The sequence below is a fragment of the Phyllostomus hastatus genome, unplaced genomic scaffold, assembly GCF_019186645.2.
Source record: "Phyllostomus hastatus isolate PE091 unplaced genomic scaffold, TTU_PhHast_1.1 phas_contig_495, whole genome shotgun sequence".
In the NCBI taxonomy this organism is placed as follows: Eukaryota; Metazoa; Chordata; class Mammalia; order Chiroptera; family Phyllostomidae; genus Phyllostomus; species Phyllostomus hastatus.
In genome coordinates, this window is record NW_025333895.1 from 3014809 (window position 1) to 3033019 (window position 18211).

The 18211-nt window shown below is 57.2% G+C and overlaps 1 protein-coding gene across 2 annotated transcripts in view; it reads left to right on the forward strand.

The window, feature by feature from the left end:
* Positions 1-607: 607 nt before the first annotated feature.
* Positions 608-18211, forward strand: part of MVB12B (multivesicular body subunit 12B) — a 153410-nt gene continuing 135806 nt past the window's right edge. Inside the window, exons 1-2 of one of the 2 annotated variants that reach the window (XM_045846354.1) lie at positions 608-777; positions 13621-13743. In XM_045846354.1, coding sequence (XP_045702310.1) covers positions 703-777; positions 13621-13743 — 198 coding nt within the window. In that variant the 5' untranslated portion in view covers positions 608-702. Of the gene's footprint in view, positions 778-8139; positions 8248-13620; positions 13744-18211 lie in introns of those variants that run through there. The other variant, XM_045846355.1, reaches the window with a different exon arrangement.

The following is an 18211-nucleotide window of genomic DNA, read 5'->3' on the forward strand; positions in this document are numbered from 1 at the left end:
GGGCAGGTGGGGCAGTGGGGTCCCCTGAACTGGAGATGTGCAGAGGAATTGGCGTGGGCTTCAGGAAAGCCTAGAAGGGCTGTGTGGGCCAGTGTCCCTGCAAGAGGCATGTGTAGGCGTGTGTGTGCACGTCTGACGGTTAGCCGAGGCTCCAAGAGGCCTGGGGGCTTCCAGGGATCTGAGGCAGTGCGTTACGACTGGTCAAGGATGCAGTGAGGCCTATGAGAGCTGAGTGGGCTGCTGGTCCCTGGAAGAGACCAACTTAGGGGAGGGGATACTGGTGTCCCAGGCTCCAAGAGGCCCGGGGATCCCGGGGGTCTGAGGCTCGCACTGAGGCCGCCTGCAGGCTCCGTGAGGCCCGGGTCGGCGGCGCGGCCGTGGGTGAGGCCGGGGTTGGGGGCAGGCAGGTTAGGGTTAGGTGGCAGCACGGGCTCCGGACGCCAGGGTCTCGGGGTTCCTGCTCCATCCTCTCGCCCGAGCCAGCCCGGGGCGCCGGCTGCCACCCCCGGAGCCAGCGCCAGAGCCAGGAGGCCCGGAGCCCGGCCCGCGTCGGGAGCGCCGCCGCTGTTGTCGCCGCCGCCGCCAGGCCGCGCCCCGCCCCCGCCGCCGCCGCCGCCGCTCTCGGTGAGGCTCGCGCTCGAGCTGCGGCGCCGGCCCCGCCGCCTGGGCCCCGGGCCCGGCCCCTCCCGCGCCGCCCGGGCGATGAGAAGCTGCTTCTGCGTGAGACGGAGCCGGGACCCGCCGCCGCCGCAGCCGCCGCCGCCCCAGCGGGGAACAGTTAAGTGAGGCCGCGCGGGCCGGGCGCCGCGGAGGCTTGGCCGAGCCGGCCCTGCTGCCCCGGCGGGCGGGCGGGCGGGCGGGCGCGGGCCCCGGGCCGAGGGGCGGGCGGGCGGGCGGAGCCGAGCGCGCCGAGGCCTGCGGGCTCCGTGCCCGGCCCGCGCGGCGGGGACAGGCCCGGCCGCTTCTGCCCGGCCCTGCGCGCCGCGGCTTCCCGTCCGGGCTTGGCCTTGCGGCGGGCAGGAGGTAGGGAGCTTGGGGACCCGAGTGCAAGCAGCGCCCCCAGGGCTGGGACAGGTGATGGCCTCCCGAGAGCCCCCTCCGCCTGTCTGAGAGGCGAGGCAGCTCACCAGTGCCCAGGACGCCCGGGCACACACTTCGGACAGACATTTGACTGGCCTGGCCTGGGGTCCAGCTCTCTGTAATCACGTGGGTGCAGACCAGAGTGCACCTGAGCCTCGGGCATCATCTGGGGTGTGGCCTCATCTGCGACCTGGCCGCAGCCAAGAGGAAACCCAGTAGCCAGGGCACCTGTCTGCAAGATGAGGCGCCTGGCCCGGGCACCTGAGACTCAGGATACTCATCCTGGAAGGATGGTGGCTGTGTTGATGAGCACCCCACAGGGACTCCAGCTCAAGTGGGGCTCAAGGGCAGGGGTTGGGACAAGAGCTATGGCCTAGCGCCAGGAGACATCAAATCCTGAGAGACAGGCCCAGGTGAAGAAGGCTCATGAGCATCTTTGTCCTCTTTGTTGTCAACACATAACTCTTCCTAAATGATCAGCCTTTCTCGCCATAAAAAAAAATATGTCTCTTCCGTTCCCTGCTCCTCAGCAGCCTTTCAGCAAGGCACAAGGGAAGGCCACGCCAGGGCAAAAGGCAAGTAGCTGTTGCCCCTTCTCTGCTCCCCACCCCCACCCGAGGAGCAGCGCCCACTCAGATTTCTGCCACAAAAGCAGACAGCAGGCCATGCCTCCTCTGCGGCCTTTGTCTCTGGTGGTTCCTCCTCAGCGTAATCTCATTGTACATTTCTCGACAGCTGGCTGGATCTCATCTCATTGTAACAGGGCCAGAAAATCTTATCGGTGGCACCAGAAAAGCCTCAGCAAAGTTAGGAGATAAGCTCTGCGGAAGCCTAGGCTAACTGAAAAACTCAGTGTCCTCGGAAGATTAGTTACAGGAGGTGGGCGACACCTTCCTTGCTCTCCGGAAATCGTGCAGGGTACTAGGAGATATTGTGCCACGTGTAGGAAGTTTCAATGGGGCCTCTGAGAGATAGGGCCTGTGCTGGGGCCGGGGCACCCAGACTCAGGGAAGCGGTTGGCGTGGCAGTTACTGGTTCATCTGGACCTAGAATTCGTCTTCGCTCATGCACAGTTTTCATCCCTTCCTTCTAGCATCTTTGGCCGCGCTCCTTATTTGTGTGGAAGGCATTCTCCCGGCCCTCCCACTGTCCCCACTGTAGCTGGAATAGTGCACATGGTTGTGAAATGCAGGGGCTCTAGAATCAGACCTCCGCTGAAGCCTTGGCTTTCCCGCTCACTGTGTGTTCTTGGGCAAATGAAGGAACTTTTCTGAGCCTCAGTTGCCTCGCCTGTAGAGTGAGGCTGATGATAACCCCTCTCTCGCGTAGAACTGTGGTGGGAATTCGATGAACTGTTGCAGGAGAAGCGCTTAGTTCCGTGCCTGCCACGGGGGTGAGTGGTCAGTAAAAGTTCGTGGTTATTAAGGTTTGCTAACTGATTCATCAGGAGAGTAGCCTCATTTTTTATTTATTTTTTTAGAGTGCCTTTCTGTGGTTATTATTTAGCTGTTCTCGGGGCAAACGGGAAGGGAAGCTGGAGCAGAAAGAATGCTGGGCTTGAATTTAGGGGCTTGGATTTGAGTCTCACTGAACCTCCTGGAACTCGGGTCACTCTAGGCAAGTCAGGGAGCCTCGTGGAACCTTTCTGATCCCCTACTTCCTTATTCGTTAAAGTGGCTTAAGAATAAATCGTACCCCGTAAGTCCGACTCAGCTGATGTAAGGACATGTGTATGACGTCGTGGAGGATGAAGGGGGGTGGTCCTCACTAAGTTGCAGTGGGATTCAGGGACAGACCCCAGTTTGGTGGGTCTGCCGTCTAGACACTGTGTGTGGGAGGGGTCGTGGCTCTAAGAAAAAGATATAGAAGAATGTCTTGCTTCAGTACATTTCCCAACACTGAACGCCCAAATACGTTCCTGGATCCCTTCTCAGGGCCTTGGAAGGGGTGGGGGCGGGGGCTGAGAGCTCCTCTCTGTCCCTTTCGGAGCAGGTCTGCTCCTGGGGGCGTGCACATCCAGGTGTCCTGGGCCCCTCTGCCCTCGCAGGTTGGAAGTGCCCCATGCCTCACGCTCGGAGAGCGACCTCCTCGCCACACTGGAAAATAATGATGGTGCCGGCGTCCACAGGGGAAATGTCAAAGGTGGTATTACAATGGCGAAGATAACAAATGAGTACATGGCTGGATGTGGTGGGCTGAGAACACTGTACTTAGTGGGCTGCGGCTGAGTGAGCAGAGTCTCCTTCGCTCGTTAAGGCTGTGGGAGGGGAGGCCTGGGTTCCTTGAGCGAGCCGCCCGCCTCTCTGCCAGGCTGTTCTCGCTCGGCTCCGAGGCCCTCCCCGGTGCTCCCGGGTCTCCCGCTCCCCGGGCCGCCCCCTTGGGACTTGCGGTTCCCCTGCCTCGTCTGCTCCGTTTGCAGCGGGGCTGCCTGTGTCAGGTCTGCTCTCCCCGGCTGCGTGGGAGGCAGAGACACTGCCGGGTGCGTCTGACATTGCCTCCTCGCCGGGGCATCCTGCGGGCATGTGTTTGGTTTACTTGACACGCTGCTGGCGAGATGCAGGGCTTGTCCAGGCTGAAACTCGAGAGGCCCGTGGGCCTGGAGCCCAGGGGCCCGGCGTCGGAGCTTTGTAGCTCACACGTCCCTGCGGGCCGGATGGCCTTCTCATGGAGCCCGTGGCCAGAGTCAACAGCTTGGGGTTGTTCCACACACGCATTTTTAAATTAAAAAATGGGCACTTATCAGCAAAGCAGGCCGTTCAAAAGAGGATCCCCTGATCCTCTAGAAGAGACACGTCAATGAATACATTCTTCCCTAGGATGTTGATGAAAATGAGGGTGCCGGGACCTCACACCCAGACCGGGACTCAGAGTATCTGAGGAGGGGGCCCCGGATCTGCATGGTGAAAACCCTCTCGGGTTGCACCTCTGCTTATTGACATAGAACCACAATGGTGGTAGATACTTCTAAAAAAACAAGAGTTGTAAAATTCACATAACATAAAACTTACCATGTTACCCACGTTTAACTGTACGGAGCGGCGGCACTCAGTGTGTTCCTGCCGTGTGAGTAATCTCCGGCACGTCTTCATCTTGAGAAACTGAAACTCCGTGCCCTTTAAATAACTCTCGTTCCCTCCTCCCCCAGTCCCTCAGCCCCTACCACTCTCCTTTCCATTTCTATGAATTTGACTAGTCCTCTAGGTACCTCATCTACCGTATTTTTAGGACTAGAAGACGCACCTAGGTTTTAGAGGAGGAAAACAGGAAAAAAAAATTTGGAGCAAAAAAAGGGTAAAACGTTTAATAACCTGTGACCCCTCTCCACCGCCCGCGCCCCCGCAGCGAGCCAGGGAAGCTACATTCGAACTATAAGACGCACCCCCATTTTCCTTCCAAATTTTGGGGGAAAGTGTGTCTTTTAGTCTAAAAAATACGCTAAGTGGAATCCTACAGTAGTTGACCTTTTGTGACTGTTTATTTCACTTCGAATAATGTCTTTAAGGTCATTCATACCGAAGTGTGCTATGCGCTAGAGTTTCCTTGCTTTTTCAGACTGAATAATACTCCATTGTACGGATGCGCCACATTTTGCTGATCGGTTCATTTGTTTACGGACACTCGGGCTGCTCCCGCCTTTCAGCCGTTGTGTGTCATGCCCCTGTGAACGTGGACATACAAATCTCTCTTCAAGACCCTGTTTTCAGTCCTTTTGGATGTGTGCCCAGCGTAATTGCCAGATCGTACAGAAATTTTATTTTAAGTTTTTTTGAGGAATCGCCGTACTGTTTTCCGGAATGGCTGCATTTTCGTTCCCACCAACGGTGCACCAGGGCGCCACTTCCCCCACACCCTCGCCCACACTTGTTTTTCGTTTTCGGAGAGTGGCCGTCCTGCAGGGTGTGAGTTGGCATCGCGTTGTGGTCTTGGTTTGCATTTCCCTAATGACACCCTGTCTTTCCGGTGCTGGTGGGCCATTCGTATGTCATCTCTGGGGAAATGTTCAGTCACGTCCTCTGCCCGTTTGTCATTTAATCATTTCAGTGTCTTTTGCTGTCGAGTATTAGGGGTTCTTAGTAGGTCTGGATTTTAATCCCTTATCAGAGGCTATCATTTGCCAATGTTTCCCCCATCCCGTGGACTGTCTTTTCCACCCTGTGGATTGGATCTTTCGAGGCAGGTTCTGCAAGTTCTTTACACGCATGATAACCCTGTGGAGAAAATAGTATCATCTCTTATTCCAACGCTACAGGGGTGGAAACATGCGCCCAGTGTAGGCAGCCTGCCTGGGGTCGCACAGCTGTGCTAAGTGTCAGGGCCGGCGTTCAAGCTTGGGGCCCTCTGACTCCAAAGCCTGCAGCACTTCCGCCCCTCTGCTTTCCTTTCCTCCACCCCCCACCCCCACCCCCACCCCCACCCCCACCTGTCCCGCCCCGCTGAGCTGGTGGCGTGAGCAGGCCCCATGGGGGTCTGCAGCGAGTGGCGTGTTGGTCTGAGAAGCATTCAGTTACAGGAGAGGAACTGCAAACGGAAGGAAGACTTGGGAATCCCTCCCTTCCGACCAGTGGGGCGCCCCTTCCTGTAGACCGACGTCGTCGCTCGGCCCTTAGAAAGAGCAGAGAAGTGCAGACTCTTGTGTGTGTGTGTTTGTTTGTTTGTTGAAACATCTCATAAGCTTATCCCAGAACCCGTCTACCACTCACGCCTCTCCCCGGCGTCTGCGTGGTTCCTGCCGCCGTGGATGCTGTGTCTTCCTCCTGCAGCCCCCTTCACCGCCCTGCACCCTCCTTCTTTCCTGGGGGCCAGCCCCAGGGCCAGCTCCTCTCTCAGGCTCAGGGGCTCACCAGGCAGAGGGAAGAGTCCCCTCCCGTGTAGTCCCTTTCTTTTGGGATATGTCCTCTAGCCTCCGAGTTCCACAAGTGGCGGCCATGTCCTGTTGGTCGCTGTGTCACCGGGCACGGTGGCATCATCGCCCAGGGTCGGCCCCAGACCAGTTAAATCAGAACGCAGGGCTGGAGTGGGCAGTGTGGTTCCTACACACTCCTTAGGCGCGGCTTCTGTGCAGCCAGCCTGGAAGGCTGCGGCCACCTCCCCTCCCCCGCAGAGGGCCATCCCCGGAGCGGTGCTGTTTGTCCTGCATGGGGCTGCCTTGGGCGCCCTCCTGAATCCAGTGAAACATGGGCCATTTTGAGAGGATGATAGGAACTTCATGCATTCATCCTTCCATCCATCCGTCGATGGCTACTTATCGAGTACCGCTGTGAGCCAGGCACGCGCATGACCCCTGGGCATAACCCCTTCGGGCAACTTACGTTCTTCTAGGGAAAACGTGCTCTAACCCAAAAGATAGGGCTGTGCGTGCACACGTGTGTGCTAAGGCCGTGTCCTTGGACAACATCAGGATTCTCATGGGCAGCCCCTACCCCGCCTGGCTGGGCAGTTGGGGAAGTTTTGGGGAGAATGGAAGATGCGACCCAGGTTTGGACGGGTAGGGTGAGTGTCGTAGGGAAGGCGCCAGGTGAGCTGTGCTGCGGAGGGAGAGGAGGCTGGCGGACTCACTGGGAGGCTGTCCCTCCTGGGAGGTTGCCTTCAGGTTCTTTCCATCCCTTCGCTCATTCATTCGGTCAGGCGTCAAACATCTAACGAGTCACGGCCGCCTCCTGTTCCAGGTGTGCACGGCGGCCCAGCTGCCTGAGCAGATCCTCACCGGAGCTGGCCAGAAGCACGGCTTCTCGGGCTCCCTCCTAGACCCACTGAACTGTTCTCTGGGGGCGGGTTCGAGAATCTCTGTTTTAACCAGCTCTCCAGACGGCTCTTATCCCTGCGAGGATCTGGGAACTCCTGCTCGGGAGCGTCGGGTTTTCCTCCCTCATCTGTGCGCGCCCGCCCTCCGTGCCCAGCGCAGAGGCTCCCCGTGAGTGTCTGTGGACTGACGGCTGGGCGCCGGGTCCTGCTAGGCCCCGGGAATGTGGGAGATGCTTCGGGGCAGGATGGCAAGGTCAGCGTGTTTGAGGTGTTAATGGGACGTGCAGGTGACGAGAGACACTAGATACACACCTGAGCCTCGGGAGGACACGCCGGGCTGTGGAGGTGTTTTGGAAGTCATCAGCATACAGGTAGAAGGATTAGATGCCGGATGTCTGAAAAGAAACTCTCAACACCCATGTGGGGCACGCCTGGCTCACCCGCAGCCGTGTGTGCTGATGCTTCTGGCCCGGGAGCCCGTTTGTCCAGCGTTGAGATGACACTGGCTTTTTTTTTTCCTCTGTAGACACTGGGGCCACGAGGGCAAGGATATGACTCATCGGTGGCAGTTAACATCCAGAAAGCATTGCTCTTGGGGCCTCCTGGGACGGTTTCATGTGCAGGGCATCTGCCTTCTGTGGGGGTCGTCCTTCTTCCTTCTCTCCAGGGGACAGTATGGCGCCAGGACCTGAGGGGAGTGGGCAGGGATGACCTCATTTACAGTAACTGTGGGCAAGCAGGTGCAGGGCCCACCGTGCACTGGATAATGTTGCACCCCCCCTCCCCCTGCACCAGGAGCCCTGGTTTTGCAGAGTCAGGCTTGCAAGGGGCAGGACTTTGGCCATTGCTGTGCTGTAGAACTTGACCCTGGATTTATTTTTGAAGAGTGAATTCCCGGATCTAGCTTTACACCGTACTGGGTTGCAACCGCCTGAACCCCAGGCCTGCCTCACATGGTTTTGGGGAAATTTGTTTGGTAATCAAATGGTTACTATAAATGTAATTGTAGGTCAGATGGAGTGGATGCATTTGTACTCCAGGTTCTTCTGTTAAAAGCCACAGACCTTTACTGGGGAAAAGGAAATGCTTGCCATTGTTAGTCCCCGAACTGGAAAATCCCTGGTGACCCAGGTGTGCTTGCAGAAACACTTGCCTTCGTTTCCCAGCATCTTAGCAGCCGTCCTGGTAGCCTGTGGCCTGTTGCCACCGGACTGCACTCCACAGTGTTTGTTGGAGAGATTTGGCTTCCGACCGCTCGCTAGATAAGTGGTCCGGACCAAAGTGCAGGAGGTGCCAGGATGCTATCCGATCTATCCTGCGGTCCGCAGTGACACTGCAGCCTGCACACTGCCCCCCCAAGAGCCAGCTAGCCATTTGCCTGGGTGCTGCATGGACCCTGGCTGCAGCTCGAGGTCTCCTGAGGAGGTAGGTGTCTGCACCTCGGCTGCACGGAGGTGGCCGGTTTGTGGGCTGCGTGGGTTTGTGGCATGCACTGGCAAAGCCTGGCTGCGGGCTTTCTCCCGGGGGGACAGGGCAGTGTCCTTCTGTCCCCAGCTTCAGTTGTGTTGGCAGAAAGGTGCCAGTAGTCATGGGGCCACAGAGAGGGGCGTGGGTTCCCGCAGACCACCGCCAGCCCTGAGAAGCAGGAGGAGCCGGGGGCCACAGCAGCAGCTTTTCCTGGGGGGCAGCCATTTTCAGTCGAGACCCTGCTCTTGGGCCGTTTCCCACAGAGTGAAATATTACCCACCGCGTCTTCCCAGCCCTGCAAGCCGGGAGCTGTGGGCCGACCCTTGATGTCTTTTGTGCCTTTGACTTTGGATTTCAAACAAGCTGATAGCAATGTTGCCCTTCTGTGGGGATTTAATTAACCCACTGTTTTTGTCGTTTCAATTACAGTAGCCCAATTTAACCAGCCCCTCCACCAATACTTTGAAATTACTCTGCTGAAAAGTTGTGCTGGAGTCATGCCTTCAGCCTTGGTGGGCAGTGCTGGCTGGTGAGGCTTCCGAGCCGGCAGGGAGGCCAGCTGAGTTGGGGTTCCTGCTGTGCCTCCTTTGAAGGCAGCACCCCATGCCCCCTGCAGCTGTTGCACACCGGCCCCCCCCCCGCCGCCATCTTTAAACTCCACAGCCCGCACCTCACCCCCGCTGAAGGGTCCTCGGTGGAGAGAGGTCTGAGCTCTGTTAGTTGGGTTTTGATTTCAGTAAAGGAGTTGATAAAATGAGATAAACCCCAGGCTCACGGGGCTGGGGAAATTAAACAGAGATGATATCAAAGTTCCCTTGAGTTTTCAACTGTGATACAGTAGCTTAGTTTTCTCCCAGACTGGGGCCGGGAGGCACGCCTTTGATTCTGAAACAATGCTCAGCATCAGTTAAGCCCAGCACAGCTGACTTTTAGGGATTAAGCAAACTGTTGTAGCAATTCTTTGATCAGCTACAAGGGAGCAGTGTGCTGTCTGTATGAAGGGGCTTTATAGTCAAAGTTCATTTCTCTGTGAACCCGCGAGGACAGCGAGGGTGCCGTGCCGCAGTGCCCGAGCGGCCCCCCCACCCCGCCACCCCACCACCCCCACCCCAGGCACTGTTTGCGGCATTGCAGGCAGAGGCAGGAAGCGGTTTTCTACCATCCAGCATTGTTGCATAGTGCCCACCCAGCATGACATGGGAAAAATCCTCCTGGCTTGGAAAACACACCTCACCCCACACTGTACACACGTGCGTGCACCCTCACTCACCCCTCCCACCTTGCAGAGAAATCCTCCTGGGGTGGCACAGAAACAGAGCAAGGCTCTGCAGCCCCCGGGGCTTGCAAATGATCTAGCAGAGGCTGCCTGGCAGCCGGGTTAGAGACTGGGGTGGGCATTGGGACCAGATGACCTCCGAGGTTCAATAAAGAGAACCGGCTCAAGGTCACTGCGCTCGGCCCACACCCAAGAGCAGCCCGACTCCCAGTGCTGCCACCCGCCTTCGCTCCTTACCTGGCACTTGCTGAGAACCCACTTAGTTTGAGTTGGCCCCATCCCATAGCTCGGAGTGATTTCAACATCCGTTATCTTGTCATCTGCAATACTGGGTCAACTTTTGGTTTTTCACTGTAGAGGCGCAGCCACCGCGAGCACGGTGGAAGTTTTGCCAATTGCTCCCTCCCCCCGCAGTTGGCCCTGCGACTGGCTGTTGGTAATGGAACCCCTGTGTGCTGTCGATGGGCCCGCACGCACCATGCATCAACCTATTCCCTCCTGTGCAGTGCTCCGATCTCCCTCATTAGGCCTAAATTTACCTCCGTCCTACACAAACATGGCCTTAGCTCATTTTTATTGTTGTAAATTATTTATGAGGGAAATGTTGAATCTTGAAACTGAGGTGTGAGGGAAATGAATCCCCTGTTACTTTTATCTTTCTGTACTTCTCTTCCCCTCGCTTCACTCATTGGGCTATGGCGACAGAAAGGAGGACTGTGGCATTTTAAATATAATTAGTGTTGAAACTGCTTTCTCAGTCGGATATCGGATCGGATGTTGGCCTCTCCCTGCACAGTGTTGGGGAAAGCAGACCAGGCTGGGGAAGGAGGATCAGAGGTCCTGTTTGTCTGCCAGCTGCATGATGTCTGAGAACTCCAGGCCTCAGGCTTTTTTTTTTCCCCCTGCTAACACAGGGATAATACAACCCAGCCACCTCCCAGGCTTAGAGTGAGCACTGATTGAGACGGAGCCTGAGAAAGCTTTAAAAAAATTTTTTTTTATCTTCACCAGAGGACTTTTTTTTTATTGCTTTTTAGAGACAGCAGTGGGGGAGGGGGGAGAGAGAGAGAGAGAGCAACATCAGTGTTAGAAAGAAACATGAATTGGTTGCCTTCTCTTATGATGTGCGTTGACCAGGGATCAAACCCACCACCTGGGTATGTGCCCTGACCGGGAATCGAACCCGTGACCTTTCTGTCCACAGGATGACGCTCCCACCAACTGAGCCACACTGTTGCAAGGAGGCCCTGGAATTTCGTGTTCCAGACCAGCATCGCCTCTCACCAGGCAGACGGGTTAATGTGGGTTTTAAACACCCTGCCCCCAACTCCACTCCCCTCCCCGGCAGATTTGCTCTGCAGGCCAGCGTTAATGGCCTCTTCTCCCCCTCACAGAGGCCTGGCCTGTGACCCTGGGCAGCTGAGTACCGGGAGGCAGTGCCATCCCGCCTGGCTCCGAGGCTCCACCACGGCCCGGGAAACGCGGAGTGCTAGTTAATAAATGGCCTTTTGTTAGGAAGGTCAATTGAAGTGACGGTAGAGACGCTGTTAAAAGTAATTTGCAGTCAGAAAATATGTAATCCAGGGCAAGCTGCTTTGAGTGATTGCCTCTGCCATGGATATCTTGGGCGTTTCTCATTAAAAGCTTCCTCTGCCGCTGCTGCTGGTGGTGGTGGTGCTCCCGCCACCGCCGCGCTGGCCTCAGCCCCGCGCAGCAGCGAGGAGTCATTTGTCTGCGTTTCACAAAGGCTGCCTTGATCCCCAGGGTACGGCCACTGGGTGGGGGGAAGGAAAAAAGAAGGCGTGCGAGATGCTCTGTGTCCCGCTCAGCTCAGCGCGTCCTCCCGTCCGCAGGCTGGGCTGCGAGCGACCGCGTGCGGGCCCAGGCCGCCGGTCCTTTGTCTGCCCGGGCGGGCGGGCGGGAGGCAGCCCAGCAGCCATCTTGGAGCCTGCTGCTGGGCTGCCTCCCTGGTGCATCCTGGGAGCCGCATCCACGCTTCCGGAGCGAATTCCTCCGCTGCGCTCGAGAGCGCGCTCCCGAGCGGGAGACAGCCGTTGTCATCCGTGCCTCGTGGAGGCTATTGTAACCCGAGGACGGGAATCTCTCAGCAAATAAAACATGTCTTAGTTATTTCCATGCTTACCTCCTCCTCCCTCTCTCTCAGACAGTAGAGGCAGTGCTATCTTAATAAAAAAAAAAAAACTTACCTCGCATGTTCTTTATTAAATTCACAGCGTGATATTTCAGCACAGGCAGAATTCATACATTCTGTTAATGAGTTGTTAATTGCAAAGCATTTTGGTAACCAACAGCAGGTACCAATATTTTGCACACTGCAGCATTGTTATTGTTATGTGACCAATAAGGTTTTCCATGTGAAGGTACTTTTTGATCAGTGTGTGCTTTGGCTCGGGCAGGTGCCGGTCTTTAATTCTAAACCTCCCTTATCGGGGGCGTGCATGGGTATCCGCTCATTAACTTTTCTTTATGCCTACTGTGTGCAAGGAGCCCCAAACCCTGTGCTTTAACGCAGATAAACCCCACCTGGCAAGTGCAATTTGAAAACAGAAGACGAGGCAGGGATGTGGCGTGGTTTCCTGGGCTCTATCCTGGGCTTCCAGAAGCCTGTTTTCAGTAGAATTAAGGAAAGCGATAGTTCGTTTGGCTTTTGTCATAATCAGGTGCCGTGAGCACGGCCGCTGTCAGGCTAAGAAGCGCCTGGAGTGGAGACTTGGCTCCGCTACATCAAGTCTGTTTCCGGAGCCTTCTGTGGGGTCCGGGGAGGGGGGTGCTGATTGCACGAGTGACTTGCACAGAGCAGTTTGGTTGTTCCTATTTAGGAGGCACCGTCATTTTTAATAGCCTCTGCCTTTTCTGATTCTGGGCTGAGGACCGAGAGTGTCCTTCCTGCCTGCCTAGTTAGGCAGGGTGTTTGGTGTGCTCTAGAAGCAGTAACCAGCCTTGAGAGACCTGGCAGACCCGCAGCCGGTGGAATTTAATTGCTGCAGAAGGAGGTGGAATTTAACTCGCTCTTTTTCAAGGCTTGTCCTTTTACAAGTACTAAAAGTCATTTGCATAAGGTGTTACCTTTATTTGCTTTCTGGTGCACTGCCACGCGAGCTGCCCAGACCCGGTGCTCTCCATATACTGCTTGTCTCCTCTGGTCACATCAAGAGGCAGTGAGCTGCAGAATGATAATTCCATTTCCCTCCCTTTCTCCCAAAGTGCCCAGCAAGAATTATGGGCATTGTTAGTGTTCAGCTTTGAGTAAATGCCCGAGACCTGTGGGATTCAGCACAGCCGAGGGGCCTGCCAGTCCTCTCAGGAGGGGCACCCACCACATTTCTGGTCAGTTACACCGGACCTGTGCACCCCAGACTCCGCCAGCGTCATCTGCTTTTCGCTGGGCGCCTACTGTGTGCCTCCAGGCCCTTCCTTCACGTGACTCTTAGCTCTCACAGCAGCTCTGCAACCTTCAGTGCTGTAGCTCCCTGCATGCTCGAGGTCCTGGGTCCTGGGCCGAGCACCGTTCCTTCACCTCTGCGCCCAGAAGACACTCCTCCCTGCGTGTGTTTGCAGAGCCCTGCCGACTGGGCAGTCCACCATCGGCTGCGGTGGAGACCAAGGGTTTGGAAGGCTGCCCCTCCGTAAGGAACTAGAGTAAGGGAGAGACAGGCCAGGTGGTTCTGATCTGTCCTCGGAGAAACCTCTGGTGTCTGCTCAGAAGTCAGGCAGCTGGATGGGAGATTTGAGAACACTTTGCTGTTGGTTTTGAGTTCAAATGACCCACTCAGAGAAGGGACAAGCCCTCATTGGCTGTGTTAGCTCAGCGTTCCAAGCTGCCTGGAGACGAGTAGGGGCCAGGCGTGTTTTGAATTCCTGATCTGAGGAAAGAGTCGGGTGAGGTCAGGGCTCCCGTGGTCGCCAGTCCAGGCACCCAGAGCTGAGCTCAGGGCATTCGCCGAGAGCCTGGTCCTGTCTGTGTGAGACTGTGCACTGTTCGCGTCAAACGCTCAGTTTGAATTTTGTGCTTTCTTTTTCCTTTTCGGAACCAGGACCCATCCACCATGCCTGAAGTCAAAGACCTTTCGGAAGCCTTGCCAGAGACGTCGATGGACCCCATCACGGGAGTGGGGGTGGTGGCCTCTCGGAACCGAGCCCCGACAGGCTATGACGTAGTAAGTCAGGGGGCTGCTTTGTGCCTTTTGTTCACGGGTTCCACAGACGCGGACCTCCTGTGCGCGAGGCCCTCCCAGCCTCGGGCGTAAGACGGGCTCCTTCCCTTTGGGCACCGCAGCGGGGAGGGAGGAGCCCCGGGTGGGCAGGCCCGCGGAGTGTGCTGGGCTGGGAGTCAGGACACCTGAGCCTGTGCGGGCTGTGCCCAGAGCCCAGTCGCTCCACCTCTGGGAGGCTCATTGTCACCTTCTGCAAAATTCAGGGGTTGGGTCAGTGGGTTTCCAGTCACTTCTAGTTGCGACATTTCAGGAAAAGGATTCAAGAGGCGGAAAGACCCTTGGCGTTTGTCACTGGTTGTCCCACGTGTGTCAGTGTCCTGAACGCATCGCCCTACGACCGCACCTCTCTGTGCGGCGCGCAGAGCCATCTCCCACCCCGGAACTCGGGTAGCGCTCACGGTCACTGTGGGGTTGGGGGGCAGGCAGCTTTATTTCCACTTTGCTGATGAGGGGAACCCACGCCCTGGGAAGTGAAGTGGCAGAGCCCCTCCCCCTCCTTGGGGGTGGTGAGTCAGGACCCCCCCACACCCCCACCCCCTGCCCATCAAGTCCCTGCTGGGACTGACCACACCACCACTGCTTATCAGGGACCTCGCCTCGCTTTTCAGCAGACATCCGTGTGTTCAGTAGTGCCGATGGCTGGCATCGGTTATTTTGTTGTTTCAATAGATAAATTCCGATTTGGCTGGAGCTTTAAAAAAAAATGCAGAGTAACATTTGGAGGGTTTAGTACAGTGTTCAGAGATTCTGAAGTGGTCTTATTTTCACTTTCCTCATTTTGTTTTATGGCTGCATTTTATTCTTGCTCATTGCACATGTGTACCGAGAATACATGAGAATAAAAGAATGAGAGCCTTGGTAGCCAGCACAGAACCTGCGGCAGGGATTAGAGTAGTGTTTGATGTCCTGGGCATGGTGGGGGTCGGGGGGTCGGGGACGGGGGTGGGGGACAAGGCCTGGTCCAGGGGGACCCCCGAGGCAGTGCTTCTCAGCCTTGGCACTACTGACATCTGGGGGCAGGTGATCAGACACTTCTGTGCCGTGGGATTGCCCTGAGCTCATAGGCTGTTTAGCAGCATCTCTGGCCTCTACCTCCTGGATGCCAGTGGCACTAAGCCCCCAAGATAGACCACCAAAGACCGGGTCCAGAAATTGCCAACTGCCCCCCAGGCCGAGGACGGGTGTGAGTGGGCAGAACCAGCCCTGCTGAGAAAAGGGCCGTGTGTCTCGGGTCCGCCCAGCACCGGGCCCTGCGCGAGGAGGGAGAGGCCCGCTGAAATGCTCCCCATCACTCTCCCAACTGTTTGAAAGCTCGCAAACATCGTAAAAGTGAAAGAACTTGGGAGTCTTTTTTGACAAAGGTTTGAGTCTTACCTCCTGCCCGACTTCAGAGCACCGCTGGAATGTATAACTCGCTATAAAACAGAATCATCAGGTATGGCTCTGTGCCATAAAACTCTTGGGGAAGCTAATAAAAGTGTTACCGATCGGAGAGGCCAAAGTGTCTCTTGATGAATTGGACACGAAGCGGCACAGCCTGTGTGTGCGGGGCCGGCCGGGCACTCTCGCTGGCTGCGAGGACCAGCCCCTGGGCTGCCCCCCCCCCCGGGGGACTCCTGCGGGGGCTCCCACCAGGGCCTGGGTCTCCCGCCTTCATGCTGTGCTGCTTTCGGTTGATCTGTGTCTCTCGCTTCTGCTTGCACCCTTGGGGTCACCTGGAACGCTTGGCCGGGGGGCGGCAGGTGGCCTCCTGTGACAGCCCGGTTTTCCGGAAGTCTCGGCAGGCCTGACAGGAGCGGGATCCCTCCCCGGGCTATCATTTTCCCCTAACATCTCGCTCAGGGCAGGAGAGCGCGGTGTCAAGCGAGGAAAGTTAATAAGCGCATCTCATGATGCGCTGGGCCGTGCATTACGGTGGGAGGTGAGCAGGGCGGGAGGCTGCAGGGGTCAGCCTGGCAATCACCCAGCCTCTGCGCCGGGGCGGGGCGCGGCCGAGCTCCCCCCGGAAGCCCTTGCAGGGACAGCGCTGGAGACAGCTCGTCGCATTGACCGCTGGACTCTTCCAGATAAGCTCCCGGTTCGCCAGAGGTCTGACCCTGAGTTCAAGGGCCATGGGGGTAGCGGAGGGGTGGGGAGAAGGGCTCCCCGTTCCCTTTATCTGGAGCTCTGTGTGAAGTCCTCTTCACCCTGAAATGTTAGGTGTTTTATGGCGGCTGGGCGCAGTGGTGCTGGGCCAGAGCTGCCGTGGCCGAGGACGCCGTGCTGCGGATTGCGGGGAGACCGCTCTCTGTCACATCTGCCGTGGGAGTCACCCGTCCCCGCGCGCAGCCACAGGAAGCACCGTGACTGCGCAGCCCTGCGAGGCAGGCACCAGATGGACCGCTGACCCTGGCCAGCGTGGCGGCTTCTGAATGAGCAAAGGCCCTGTTGATGCTGAAAGTAAAAGATGCCAAACGTTTGTCTGTAATTTTGTAACTTCTCTGCAGGCCAGGCGCAGCGTCTCAGGCTCGGGGCTGAGGGTTACTGGCGAAACCGCTCCTCCGTGTACGGTCCCGATTCTGCAGTCCTCTCTGGAGGGGCCTCCCCCTCTGCTCCGTGGCCACGCTGTCAGGCCTCAGAGTGGCCGGCAGCCATGCTCCCTGCCGCCGGGGTGGGCGGGTCTCGAGTGTCCTTGTGACGCCGCAGTACCTGGTACAATGGCTGCCGCAGAAGGCTGGTGCTTGCCCCAGGTCGTACCTGCTCCTCCGTCACCTGTGGAAGGTCAGTTTTCGGTGACTCGCAAAGCCATAGGAGCAGTTCACTCTAGAACTCCTCCGCACAGAATTAACCTGTGACTTCCGAGTCACGCTGGGAAGCCTCAGCAGCCAAGGGCATCAGGTGGACCTCACTGAGGACCATTTTGGGTGCAGCCCTTTGTCTGTCCAGTGAAGTACGTCCCGTCTTTAACAGGCCTTCTGCCTTTCTGGAAATTCTTTTGTCTCTTTACAATCCAGAGACTAGAGCCACAGTTCTGTGTTTGCGAGGAGACTCACACTTTCCAGACAGGAGGTCGTCTTCTTCGATGATGCCCTTTTTGGGAACATACTCGCACACGCTAATGTACTTTTGAGGGGGGCAAAAACAAAACAAAAAGCCCACAATACCGAGAAAGAATAATCACACACTGCAGAGCGGTTTGATTTAAAATGTTTAACTCATCCAACCTATTTTTGAGCACCCATTACGCCCCGGCTGGATGCTGGGGAGGCTGCAGCGAGTGCAAGCACGCGCCGACCCCGCCCGCGTGCCGCCCGCAGTCTGGAAGGGGAGAGGGACAGCGGAGCGAGTCCACAAGTAAACGTGAAATAAAATCGTGATAAGTCCCCTGCGGGGAAGCCCTAACAGACCATTTTTATCTCTCACACCTGGCTTTGCAGACCCATCCTTTTCTCTTGCCGAACCCCAGATTACGACGGCACGGCACGGGCCCCCTCCAGCTTCCTCCCAGACACCGCCCCCTTCTGTCCCTGGAGACCGCCCACTGGGGTGTCTGTCCTCCAGCTGCCCCGAGCCTTTCCCAGGGCACCCCCTCACGCGGGCTCAGGCTTCTCCAGCTGCACGGTTTTCGCTGGCGATGTCTGTGAGGTCACCCTTGGCTGGGCAAATGCCCCGCCCCCCCCTCACCTGGCCTGAGCGGGGATGGACACTGCTCTCCCTTCCTCCGTGACCTTTCGTGGGTTCCCCGACAACAGCTGAGACCAGAGGCACTTTTAACGAGACTTTCCTGGAGCTCTGAGGATGATGGGGAAGCGAGAGTAAAACCGGGAGAGCTTGGATGCCTGCTGCTGAGGCCCAGGCCGGCCCGACCCCGCCTTGCCCAGCCTCTGCTGCACCGTCGGCTGCCCTCACCGCCCCCGCCAGAGCTGAGTTCCCAACTGCCCCCCAGAGAGCCCCGGCCTCCGAGGGACTCGGAGAGTGTTTCTCCTTCCTCACCCCGGCCCCAGAGTCCTCCGTTCCCTTCCCGAGGAGCCCTGCCCTGCACACCGGAGTCTTTCCGTCCCAGGGGCCCTGAAGTGACCGAGGGCCCCCGAGTTCAGTGACTGTTCCCGGACGTCCCGGTGGGGGATTCTCGAGCTTTCCATATTGTTTCGTACTTCCAAGTTTCCCGTGCTCCTCTTGTTCTGGTAAAATTGCACTCACCCTTCAAAACCCAGTTCAGACAGCTTCACGGGGCCACCTGTCCTGGCATTACTCATTCACTCATTTATTCGTGCATTTGTGACACAAATGTTTATTGACTACCGGCCTTTGTGCAAGGCACCGGGAATGCCAGTGTTCTGGAAGGTTGGGCCCTGTGAGGTGAACGGTGAGAGATGCGGATGGACAGGAGGACAGGGCCAGGTCCCTGCCGAGCACTGTGAGGTGCCCGGGG